The sequence below is a fragment of the Amblyomma maculatum genome, chromosome 3 (genome assembly GCF_055883805.1).
Source record: "Amblyomma maculatum isolate TAMU_Amacu chromosome 3, ASM5588380v1, whole genome shotgun sequence".
NCBI lineage: Eukaryota > Metazoa > Arthropoda > Arachnida > Ixodida > Ixodidae > Amblyomma > Amblyomma maculatum.
The window spans coordinates 22198128-22211594 of NC_139346.1; the positions used below are offsets into that span (position 1 = coordinate 22198128).

General features: G+C 46.0%; 1 protein-coding gene across 1 annotated transcript in view; it reads right to left on the reverse strand.

The window, feature by feature from the left end:
• The window catches only part of LOC146194329 (uncharacterized), a 327933-nt gene that overhangs the window by 48668 nt on the left and 265798 nt on the right, over nucleotides 1-13467 (reverse strand). Inside the window, exons 33-35 of the mRNA XM_084597350.1 lie at nucleotides 11333-11396; nucleotides 6528-6691; nucleotides 5782-5860 (exon numbers count right to left, since the gene is read on the reverse strand). Of these exons, the coding sequence (XP_084453476.1) occupies nucleotides 5782-5860; nucleotides 6528-6691; nucleotides 11333-11396 (307 nt within the window). The remainder of the gene's footprint in view (nucleotides 1-5781; nucleotides 5861-6527; nucleotides 6692-11332; nucleotides 11397-13467) is intronic.

The following is a 13467-nucleotide window of genomic DNA, read 5'->3' on the forward strand; positions in this document are numbered from 1 at the left end:
GAATTTGGTCCCAGGTTTTGTGCTCGACATCACCATACATGGAAAGCATGTCGGTCAAGGTCCTATTCAGGCGTTCCACCAAGCCATTTGTCTTTGGGTGGTAGGCTGTTGTACGTCTATGGCGGGTGTGGGTGAGCTTCGATATTGCCTTCTTTCATATTTTTACCATTTATATTTTGTGTCTGTTGTACCCTTTACACGATGTAACGTTGACTTGCTACTTGGTCTTGAATAATTGGGCTTTTATTTTGTTCATTTTAGTACTACAATTACAGTGCCTATTTTTTATTTACATTGCAATAAGACGATATGTTGTAGACAAGCTCGTTTTGAAGCAAGACTTCATCTGAATTTGCTTTATTGGGTTGCTTGTTCAACGTGGTTCTGTTTGGAATGCCAACACTAATACTCTAATACGAGCCCATATTTCAGTGCCTTGCATGCCCATTTATTGCGATATATGTTTTTGCGAAACGTTTAAAAATTGTGCATTGACCACACCTGCATCTGTCACGATCCTAAGTTTTTCTTTAATGCACACAATTTGAGGAGTTTGTTATGTATTTCCCCTAGTCTTGAAGAAGCTGGAGTCCATGAGGAGAGACGGCAGGGAGGTTAATCCGTAAAAGAAACTGGTTTGCTACCCTGCACTGGGGGAAAGGGGAGACTGAATATAAAAGTTGTGATAGAGTAATGGGTGAAGTTAGTAATGTCACATCACAGACATATCACATCACATCACGTCACAGTCATATTACGTAACATAACAGCAAAATCATAGTATTTCGATTAGGCCTGTGCTTTTCATAAAGCGGAGGAGTGCCTGGGAGGCCTTCAGCGCAGACTATCGCCGTAGCCAAGGACCTAAAATCTTAATTTCAGTCAATGGGCGTCCATCTAGATGCTCCAGCGCACGGCTTAGACATCGTCTTTTCGCACTGTATTTGGGGCTGAACAATTTTACTATCATACCGATGTTAGTATTTTCTCCTTTCTAAACCATTGTCTTGTTTGGCAAATTTTTTCCCATTCAAATCAAAATCCAACAGACCGCTGTATTTCATCACCTTCAGCAAGTTGCAAGAAAGGTTTGCCATATTTAGACCAGTCATTGTGGCGTACAAAGGTTACATATTACAGCGCTAAAAAAGCTGCGTAACCTATGCATTAAAAGAAGTACCATTACCATTTGTAACTTTAACACAGGTTAAAAGTGGAAAGGTTACATTGTGTAACCTTTATATTATAGTATACTTCAATGTGGAAACGTGCACCTTTACAAAGGTTACCCAAAGGTTACGGTCTGTGAATGTTGAGAGAGACGCCCACTGGACGGCTCGGAAATCCACGTTCGGCTGCAGGAAGTGATAAACACGAGCCCCGTCTACTGCGTTATATTAACATACGAGTTGAGCGTCTTGAGCACAAAAATGTAGCCAATTCGATTAAATCATCGAGGCAGACAGAAAATACTTCATCAGTGCAAGCTTCGCGTCACACGTTGTAGTGATAGTTTCCTAATCTGTAAGGCAACCATCACGCAACTTAGTTGCAAAGTTCCGCCTCTGTCCGACGAGGAGTAGGTGGGTTTGGGAGCGTGTGTTCTCAAAAATTCTCTAGGAGGATGCTTAAGAAAGGAGCGCACACATCCACTGCTTTTTCCCGTATAGGGTCCTAGGGCTGTCACTTTTTTATCTTTGCGTTTAACGTCTCCTTCGAGCTGCGTGAGAACTCAACTCTCGGGTAGTTTGCTGGAGAAGGTGGCATTCTTGTGACATACGTAGAGTATGAGCGCTCTCGTACTGAGGCGAACGTACTCGAAAGAGCTGCAATCTAAGCCGACATTTTCTTTAACCTCACATGTCTGCAAGCACGTTTGTTCACTCCCCATGAACGACCCTAGGTACCTGTCAAGGTCAGTGACCAGATACTCTAAACTCGAGCCAAGGAAGGTCTCGAACCATTCAGAAATGTTCTGATGTAGTCATTGCTGCTTCAGGCAATCCGAGAGTGGAGTGAGCAAACTTTAAGAAAATTTGCAAAAACGTTTGTTATCAGTAAGGTTAGGTGGAAATGGAAAAAAGCACTGAAATTTTATAGAAATAATTACGGGGTAGGAGGTATAGTAGGCCTAAAAAGTGGTAAAAGCGAACATGGTGTGTGCGCCTACATAGGCATGAGGAATAGATAGTCGAAAGTTTCCATGGAGGTGCAGAACGAACATAATGGTCAGATAGTCGCAAGTGTTTATGAAGGCGTGGAAACACATTGATGCGCCACCTCACTCCCAAAGTAGGCAGCGGGTGATTATTGCATACGTTCTTGGAATGACAAGGATGGTTTTGTAGGACAAACAAATTTACGAACTTTGAACGCTTCCTTCCTCAAATGGTGAAAGAGGTCGCCGAGGACCCAATGAAGAGGCTAAAGAAGCACGAATATATTACTATACTCCTTAGTGCGACATTTTGCGCAGCATTTTAGGCATTTCATGCTGCAATATAGTAGTCTGCTAAGGCATTTGAGAAATACATGTAAGTGGGTGTGAACATTTAAGGTTCGCTATTTCCCTTGCAACTCTATCTTCAAGTAACACCCCGTCTTAGGCTATAAATTGCATTACCTCGGGTTCAGAGAAATAGATGCAGATTTGTTCGATGTTCAGATGTGATGCGCTCTAAAAACACCGACCATGCTTGCGTCTGTAGCCATCCCTTTAAAAGAGCGTGTTCCTATCGGCACACCATCCATTTTTAGTGCGTAGCATTACAGTCGCGGATTTCACCAATGTCTGTCCGAAGCCGCTACCTCTCTCTCTTCGTGAACTTGAAGTGGAGAAAGAGAAGGTGGCGATGCGCGTCGCGCAGCTCAGCAGTGAGGAGGCGGAATGGCCGCACAGCTGCAGCAGAAGCCGCTCTCTTTCTCTGTCCATCAGTCTCCGTGAACTAGAAGAGGAGAAAGGGAAAGGGCCGACATCCGCATCTCGCGACGTAACACTGAGGGGGCGGAGTGGCCGCTAGGTGCACTCAGTGAGAGAGGGGCGTTTATGTGTCTGTTGCGGGCGTGGTGGCCGTCATTGGGCAGCGTTGCGCAAGCATGTGTTACGCCGGAGTGATCAGCCGAGTGTCGCTCGTGCGTCCTCAACTTCGGCATCTCTCGCGTCAGTGCCTCAGCCTTCACGGAAAGTAGACATTCACGCTCTTCGCTCCCTGGATCCGAGCTGCTCGCCGCGTCGTGAAGCAGCTTTGCTCACTTCCGCGCCTTGACTGCAGCTCGCCTTCAAGCGAGTTTACCTCTCTCTCTTTCCCTCCCCCTATGATCCCACCCCAGACCTTTCGGCCGCAGAGCAGTGCGTTCTAAAGGAGTACCTTGTGCCTGTTTTCACTCATTTCTGAAAATGGTGCAAGGGAAGCTGAGGACGCGGCTGCGGCGCGCGTTTGCTTCGCGTCAAAGCCAGGCTGTCTGGCACTGCGGCGCAGGTTCGCCGCGCTGGAGTACAACGGTTATGAAGGGAGCGGGATCGTGAGTCTACTGATTCTGATATTGCAGCTAAACGATGCAAGAATCTAGAAGCCCAAGGAATGCGGAAAGGTGCCGAGCATGCTCAGGAAACTGCTCAAGACACTGAGCGTCATCGTGAAACGGATGCCGAAGCGAAGAGGAACAAACGTGCGGTAGAACCTCCAGGTCAACGGGCTGCGCGACTGCAAGCGATGGAAAAGTACAGCAGGTGTAAGCAGTACTACGCACCTACTTCGCATTTGATTAACTATGCAAATCGGCCGTAACTTTTTTTTAGTGAGGCAGCCACGTGTTTGACTTCCGGCTTGAAGCGTGTAAGCGCCCGTTCGCACTTATTTCGCGCTAATTTGCACGCGAATCTAAGCTAGTGGGTGGCGGAGATGGTCTTTTGGCACCGAATTTCGTTTGTGGCCACGTAAGTATCATTAGCCCGGAAGCACTGATTCGGAAGTTCGGGGCCTAGAAAAATCATCTAACCATCGTAAGTCTGCTTGTAGCGCTTTCATACAAAAAATAATTACAATCTATTTGCATAGTTAATCAAATGCGAAGTATGTACGTAGCACTGTTTATCCCTTTCATACTTTTCTATGCATTTTATAGCTTGTTAGACTTTCGGTTTGCTTTGCTAAGAAATGTTTTTATGCATATGATTCAACACTGTACTTTGTTATTTATATTATGTTAATTTGCTTTACAGGAAACGAAAGGCGCAATATCTGTCTAACTGTTTTTCCATGGACACCTGAACAACGAGTTAAGGGAAAGGAGGAAGGTGGGAGGAGTGAAAGCGGAAAGAGAGTGAAAGAGGTGCCGAGGTGTAGGGCTTTGAATTAATTGCGACCACCTGGGTATCTTTAGCGTGCACTGACATCGCACAGCACACGGAAGCCTCTCCATTTCACCTCTATGGAAACACAGCAGCAGGCGGTCGGATTCGCTAAATCGAGTGACGCGCGTCCCCTCGTCTTTCTCGACTTCAAGGCCACGTAGAGAGAGAGAGAGAGAGAGCGGCTTCGAACAGACAATGGTCAAATCTGTGATTGTGGCTAGTAGTGCTACGCACTAAAAATTAATAAAAAAAGCCTTCGAAGCGGACCGAATGTGAACTGAGAAATGTATCGCATGCAGAGACAACGGAACGCAGTGGCAATCACGGCAGCCCCGCATGCAGAGTGCTTTATGTATGTACTGGGCATTGCCCGTCATCTCCGTTGATTTGATTTTTTGCGCCAACGCTTTCACACGTACTACTAGGCTTAGCTATGTTAAAACCGCTACCATTTTTATATTTATTGATTATGTGTAAATTGCACGGTGCGTGACGTCACACCACTGCGTTCGTTTTTTTTTTTTCATCCTTCCCTGCACTGCTCACTCGCTCTGCCGGTCGCGAGACCGTCGCTAAACACATGAAGGTGCTCGGCAACGTGAAATGTAGTGACTATAAAATGACGCCATCTGCATAACGCTTAGATTTTAGAGGAAATAAATGAACCTAGTAAAGAAAGAAAACACGTGTACGAGTACACATAAAAAATTAGATTAACTCGGTACCTCACCCGCATAAAAAGAGCGCTCGACTGTCGCCCGATTTTTTTTTTTTTTTTTTTAGTAAAGGAAGGAAGTTTACGATAGGCCTAGCACCTCTCCTCTTTCCGGTGAACCGTTTTTGTTTAATTATGCCTATTTAATCTGATTAAGAGAGGAATAGTTGCGGCGTGCACAGATGCTCCTCTAATAATAAACAGCATGCGAGGGCGCTGTGGCACGCAGCTTTGAAAGGAAAGCTAGACAGACGCAAACCAGCGCTTGGTACTCAGAAATAGATACTCTTGTTGTTTTGAACCTCTTTAGAACATTTTCTGTGCATAAAAAATGCAGAAGAAAGGTCCCCAGTAGCGGATTGCTGAAACGCTGGCCATGTCAGGCAACAGGTAACTCTTCAAACTATCGCCAAGCGCACTACCACTGCTTGAACAAACAAGTTGCTGCTTCCAGGAATCGAGGTTCAAATAAGACGAGTTCAATGAATCCCCGCCCTTTGCGCACAACAGGCTGAGGCCAGTGAAGCTCGCTGTCCTGTTTACCTGTGTTGTGTTGGTTTGCTTTGCGCTAGCTTTTGTACGATATCGCTGAGGCCAAACCAGCTCTCGAGGATTCTCTTGAAATGTTTTTTTTTCTTTGGCTTTAGCACTAGAAAATAGCTCCATGTTCGCTGGAATTTGAGGCATTAGAAAATGTGCGTATGGCCCTTACCGCGCTTGGAATGCCTTTGACGAGTTCCGGAAAAATTCTTTTCTTCATTAGCGGGTGCAGCCTTTCTCTTCGAAGAGCCCTGCAAGCCAGAATCAGAAGCAGCACCAACACATGTTAGCCATGGCAAGAGTTGATTTGTGTTGGTTATATTGATGTTTTTATGTTAACGAATGCAGAGGGGACGAGGGTTGGGTCCGAAGTCCGACGGTGTGAGGTGCTTCTGGGAAGCCACTGCCCTTCAGCGTCTCATAATTTAATTTCAGTGTAGCTTTTAAGCAAAGGTCATTTATACAGAGTCATGCTGACTTCCGGTGTAATTGAATAAACAGAATTCGAGAAATCCACCATTAGGAACCGGCAACCTATCAGGTCCGGAAGGTAGCAGCGAGAAGTTATCGCTGTCCGTTCCGAATTCCCACAAGCACCATCCCCACCACCATCACTGGAGCACAGCCAAACACACAGGGCGGAAAACGTGGTCTACCGGATATCAAGTGGTCTGTGCAGCAGCAAGGCCGTACATTTAGTAAAAACCTTCACCGCTAAGCAGCCGCCGTGTCTGAATCACACTTGTGGCCCGTGATGTTTCAACTAGGCCCTGTTCGTATATTCCATGCAATTTCAAGCAGCATTGCTAATGCATACCTCGTCACGTGAATCGTAATCATAACGTGTCATCGTTTTTAACTAGATGGAACATACAGGAGGACACTGCCTATAATCAACGTGGATTCACTCTCGCTCACTTGGCCACCAGACGCGGGGAGCGCGTGCGCAGCAGCAGGTCGATCTCGAGCAGGTCGAGGAAGAAGAGCGTTGAGGGTTCCGGCAACCGGCCCTCTTTGTTCATCTGGTCGGCCAGGAGCCAGCAGGCTTCGCGAATGGCGTCCACCACCTTCACCACCAGGTTCTGCGAGGCAGTCACGAATCATTTGCGATCACCCACCACAACTTCGGGGGAGTGCCTCTCATGCGGGGCTGAGGTACAAGGCTGTGCGCTCAGGCTGCGTGACAAGAGTCGTCGCTGATGATGTGGATATGGACTCACTTCTATATACGTTTCGATACAACTCAAAGGAAAAGTGGCAGGCCATTATCAGGCCGCGAGTGATGGGATTGAGGCATGCTAAGCCTTATTTTATCTGCTATACTTTCCGTTGTCCTGCTTTCTCATCTTTACGTGTTGATATAGGCACCAAATAGAGTTCGTGTTTAGACAAACTGCCCTTTTAGTTGTTTAAGCTCAGCTCTTTACAGGTTGCACTGTTGTCATGGCAGCAACACTGAGCATAGTTACTCATCTTTTTGCCGCCATTTTAATTTTGTTACATATTATCTGGTTTCCTTTTTCAAGGCCAGTGCAGTTGAATGACCTGCAACTGGCATAATATAAGATTACTCTGCATATTTCCGACGAGCGTTGACTCGCCCCGATATATAGTGCCACATTGTTTTACGCTTCTCTGGCATTGTGCATGCGACGCTCAACTAAAACTGTCGTTGCCATGACCGACGGGAAGACACTGGGACGGCCGCCTGATTCGCACGCGAAATGGTTTTGCGGCCGCACCGCTAAAACTGCCATTTTTTTATTTCCAACTTTGAACTCCTTATCACGCTCTGAGAACCCGACACCTTAACGCGACCAGATTGGCCGACGAAGGCGCTGCAGCCATGTTTGACGTATCGGCCTCTTTAGGCGACTAGGCTGTCGATCCACGCCAGCATTTTGTTCCCTCAAACTCCCGAGCAGTACGAATAGATAAATAATGAAGAAGCCGCATAGATGAATTTGAATTTCGTGGGCTTTCGGCATAGCTGGGAGAAAGGATGCGAGTGAGGCTTACCCGGTGGAAACGTTCGCTATCGAAACTTTCTGAAGGTGCTCTCGAATTTAAAGGACCACATTTCCTATCTGCTTAGCTTCAAATTAGGCAGTTAAGCGCAATTAATTATGAAGTTTCTTCGGAAACACGAACATCTGAGGAGTGCAAAGCGATTGCCCACAACATCCAAGAAATTTTACTTGCCTAATGCTCAAATTTTTGCTCACTTCAAGTTAAGTTGTCATCACCATCATCATCGTCAGCCTGACTATTGGCCTCGAGATCGAGCAGAGTCCCCACCTTGCGGCTCAGCGGCAAAACCTACTCAGTGTGGATGCGTTTTCGCGTCGCGTGCCAGCCCGCAATGATTTACGCGCGCGCATGCGGCGTATACAGGAGTGTTTTGTTTGTTTCGCGGTTCCTGCGCGCTTTTGTTTACCTATATGCCTCTTGCAAAAGAAATATGAACAGTCTATAACCCCACGCTCCATTAAAGAAAATACTTGTCCGTATCGAGTATGTCATGCCGGATAAGGACATCATCCGTCGCGGTCTTCGGCGCTTGAGATCCTTTGACACGCGGCGTCTCAAACGAAGTGGTACTGTAGTTAGCGCCGTGTCAAAGCAAAACAGGTCGCTGCCGCCAATAAACGTTGATGCAAACGCTCAGAAATCGCATATTTTCGTTTCTGTTTAGAATACCGCAGATACTAAAACATATGCCATCGCAGACTGCTTCATAGCAGAATTCAGTTTGAACAGGCCACTCTATGCCTGCTATGCCTTCTGTATGCATGATAGAGTTGTGCGAGTACTTTTTTTTTTTTTTTTTTTGCTTTGAAACCTCTGTCGCGGTATCTCAGTGGTAAGGGCGCTCGACAGCTGATTATGAGAACGGGGGAGTCAATCACGACCGTTTTGAAAAGCGCTCCTCTGCTTTGGGATTTGACTGCACATTAAACAATCGCACGTGGTCGATGTGGTGGTAATAATAAAAAAAAAAAAAAACGACACCGAAACCAGTCTCTTCAATCATCCGGCATAGCCGATGGGCTTTCATGCGTTAAACGTCGTGCCAATATGCTACCTTCCTTCCTTCTTTCCTTTCTTTTTTTTTTTTTTTTGCTGTTCAAGGATTCTGCGTATCCGTAACATTGGTAGTGCGCACATTTTGCTTCAGAGAAATGCTCGAATGTTTGGGAAACATCTTCCCTGCACCTAATTGTTACACTAAATATTAGATAATACACCTAGATTAATTAACTTTACTGGTAGCCTATTATAATCATTATAATACCTTTTCGTCTAAGTGCTGTCTTCCGAGCAAACTGGTCGTTTCTGACAAGGGGAGTAAAATTGCTTCATGTGGGATTAATTATCAGTGATTAGTTCGGGAATAAATACATCTTTATAGTAGCATGATAAGATGACCTCCATTTCTTTCGGAACTGTTTTATATCGGGCACCTGTTTTGGAATTGACCTAATATTTTACTTCGCATAGGATTTAGTCACTACTCAATAATTAGTGATAAAGAAATCTTCAGCCTTTAAAATTGCTTGCCATAATATGACAGTGCCCATGCGCAGTTTATGACGATGTCTTCGAAGCGAGTAATTCGTAGCTTGCACTTTAACGTCACTGAAAATTAATCGCTGATTATCGTAAATTTTGTAATGTGTGTAAAAGTTCTCTCACACGGTGAAATTTATTGACATTGAAAAACAAAATAATTACACTACTAATTTACCATTATATATCAACATCACATACAACAGAAATCCTTTATATTTTCTTCGGTTTCAGGAAGTCATTTACAGTTAGTGGCGCATGCACTGTCACATTCTATGACAGTGACCGCAAAAAGCATCCGCGTCTTTGTGAGCACGGCAAATTCAATCCACTCAGCGCTGCACATGTAAACAATCAGCTATCCTGTGCGGCGAGGTTTCCTGTACAGTGTCGGCTTGCTCTCATTTTTGGGGAATACTTGTGCGTGGTTGTCTGGCGCCAGAGTTAATGTGCACTCAGTCTAAAGCAACTCTCCATGTAGTACGCTGTCAGTGCTACATTTAACCTGCTTAATCCTCAACTCAAGCACGGTATAATGAACTGAGGCTTTCCTGATTCATTGTAAAGTACTGCAGGTCAAAGCATGAACCTTGTATCTGCGTAGGCTTGACACTAAATTCGCCTTTCTCACTCGCATGAGACACGCGCACACTGTTTAAAAGCCGATAAGAAAAACAAAGCTGCCATTAGACAGGCCCAAATATTAGGCGCGTGAGCGTGGTACAGCGTAAGAAACGTGCAAAGTAAATCCAGAATACTGGTGGTTCCGTGCCTTGTTTTCCTAAAATCCGCGCTTCTTCTGCTGCATTGGCGAAATCCTTGAATTTTTTTTTCTGAAAAATTGCAAAAATACTGCAAAAGACACGTTTTCATCGCCAACAAACCCGCCGTGAACTCAGAAGCAGACCTACGCCGAGTGCGTTTCTGCGAGCGCCGCCGGCTGCCGATCCACCCTACCGGAGCGACGGCAGAACCACCTCTAGGTCGATCTCGCGGCGAATACCCGTTGCAGGGCGAAAGCCTCTCCCATCCTCCAGTTAACCCGATTAGCTGCATCCACTTGACCCATGCTAACTTCTTAACCTCATTCGCCCACCTAGACTTCTATCGCCCCCTGCTATGCTTTCCTTCCCTTGGAATCCAGTTTGTTACCCCTAAGCGACCATCGGTTATCCTCTCTTTGCAATACATGTCCTGCCCATGCCCATTTCTTCTTCTTGACTTCCACTAGGATGCCTATAGTTGAGGTATTTCTCATCCACTCTGCACGCTTCCTATCTCTTAATGTTACCCCGACCATTTTTCGTTCCATAGCCCTCTGCGTTGTCCTCAACTTAAGTAGAACCCTCTTGGTTAGCCTCCACGTTTCAGCCCCATAGGTGAGTACAGGTAAGATGCAACTGTTGTATACTTTCCTCTCGAGCGATACCGGTAAGCTGCTAGTCATAATCTGCGAGTGCTTGCCAAATGCGCTCCATCCCAATCTTATTCTCCTCTGTATTTCCTTTTTCGTGGTTGCGATCTGCGGTTACTACCTGTCCTGAGTAGACATATTCAACTACTACTTCCAGTGCTTCGCTGCCTAATGTAAACTGTTGTACCTTTCTGAGGCTGTTGAACATTATCTTGCATATTGATTTTCAAGCCTACCTTTCTACTTTTCCTGTCTATGTCATGAGCAAACCTCAGATTATCAAAAATTAAAAAAATCATGTTACGTGGGACATCCTTCATATACTCGACTCGCATTCGAAATTATCAAATATTCCTAAGCCACTAACGTAGTAATAACATGCATAATCAGCACCGTATGCATTGCAGTGCGTTGTAGATGTCTTCGTCAGCAATGTCGTCTAAATATAAAAACTCTTTGCTCGAAACGACATCCTGTAGGTCGCCGCAGGAACATTGCGCGACACGCACAAAACAATCGACTAGCTGGACTTAAGACGAGTAAAATTCTTTCCGCAAAGAAAGCCTAAGAAAATAAGGAAAGTAATGCAGGTATCGCAAGTATATCAAGCTGATATTTTCTGCTGCGGTTTTTCTTTTTCATTGCATCCTACTGTAAACGTGGTGGTGGTCTCTGGTTTGTTGAGCGCTGCGTTGTCTGAGTGTTGCCCGGAAGTTCGGAGAAATTCTTGCACCCTTACCTTGGAGAGCTCCCGCAGAGCGACGCCTCGGCGACACTTCCTCATCAGCCACGTGAGCAGTTTCCTGCAAACAGCAATGAAAACTGTATCCGACCTTTGAGCTGCTGAATCTAGTTGCTTGCGTCGCTTGGCGATAATGTTAAGTCTCGCAACGCAGTGAAGCGCCGCGCGAGTACTATAGAGCGCAGGTGCACTGCCTTTCGGCAAGAATTCAGGCCGAATATTTCTTGCCTACTCTCGGTCTCTCTCTGACACGTCATAACACGGCTAGTTTTGCAGCAAAGAATCAATGACTAGGGGCGTCCTTGGAGGTGTAGAGGTAAGGAACTGTAAAGTTGTTTATCAGCGTTGCATTGTTTGATAAAATACATCTTCACTGGCTTACTAAGACTAGGCTGACTTGCTCGGTACGTTAAGCGCTTTAGGCAACCGGCCGATCTTTATTATAGGACAGATGTTTCCCATTGGAATCACCTCTGTATGCTTTATTTTGAACTGAACATTGCTAAGGTTTGAAACGTGAACTTAAACAAGTAGTTAACTTCCTTTTCTCATCAAAACCAACGTGAGATTTTTTCCGCTACCAGGCGAGCCTCAGAAAAGATTTTAGGACAACCAATGTAGGGAAAGCACCCACGTTCTTTTGACATGCAGCATACGAGGCTACACTTCTGGTCATTTAGGTCAGGACCAGAAGGCCCGAAGGTGTGTGGTAGCTGAAAAATAAAAACGCACGAGCTGTAGATGCGATTGAAATGTAGGCGAATATTTATTTATTTACTTATTTACGAATAGCCCAAAGGCCCCATTGAATGGTTTTACATCAAGTAGTGACACATTTAGCAGATGCAACGCTCAATGGATACTCTGAATGATGATGAGTCGGTTTGGTGTTTGTTCTTGTTCCGTGATTGTTTTGTATTGATGAAGTTTGTTCATTGCTACCGATAGCAATTCACCCTCTTTCATATTGTTATTCACCGGTATTCGCTAGTTGTGCTGTCGACGATGCTGAAGTACGACAGACTGCCAAAAGAAGACGACACTCAGGGTGCTGGTGGTGGTGTTAAAAACTTTTACTGACAAAATATTTGGGGGGGGGGGGGGTAAACCCGCTCCTTTACATGGTACGAAACAGCCCTTAGGAGGTCGCCCTTACAGAGCAAAAGCCCTAGAAGGGCTATTCAATTGAGGGCGTTGGTGATAACCCAAAGCTGCTTTGTAGCAGTGGAGCTGGTCAGGAGAGTCTCCCAGTATGATTCCCCTGTGTTTGGGGATGGAGAATGTGAGAAGATGGGGCATGTGAGGAGGACGTGAAGAAAGTCTCCCGGTTTCCCGCAGAGTTTACAGGAAAACAGGACCTGATATGGATATCTGAGCTGCTATCAACGCTAGTTGTTCGGAGTGCTCTCGGACTGTGGATCTGCTTCGCAATATCTCTTAGAAGAGGTGCGGGGTATAGAGACTGGTACCTGTCACATTCCCGCACGTCCTACGCTCGCGTTCTCGTCTTCCGCGCCACAGTTGTTCACAATCCTGTTCCGCCCACTTACCGTAAAACTAGTCAATGCAGCTGCCGGAGTTGACGCTGCATTTTTGACCCGGACCGAAAAACCTGTGCCGACCACTGCACTATGAAATAGCCGCATCGACGTCCTTGTGAATGGAGTTCCCGTTTCTGCTCTCATTGACACCGGCGCCCAACTGTGCGTTTTCAGCTCCTCATTTGGTCGGCGGATCAAAGAAGCCCTTACACCAGCCGTCACGTCCACAATTCACGTCGCCAATGGCAGCCCTGCTGCCGTGGTTGGCATGTGTACGGCGCAATTTACCATTGCAGGCCGTCATGCCCCAGTGTTGTCAGCGTCCTACACGAATACCCACATGACGTTATCCTTGGTATTGACTTTTTAACAGCCCACTCTGCCCTCATTGACTGCTCATCCCGTTTACTTCGCTTAGACCTTCCGCTCTACTCTGAAGACCCCTCCTGCTCACCTCGCCTTCGTTCAAAACAGCTCTGCTGCCTTCCTCCTGAACCTGCCGTTTACGTCCCTACATTCTGACCCGCCCCAGACGGCGCAAATCTCGTGTGTCCCATTGCTGATCTGATCCTGCAGTGGCACGTCACCCTT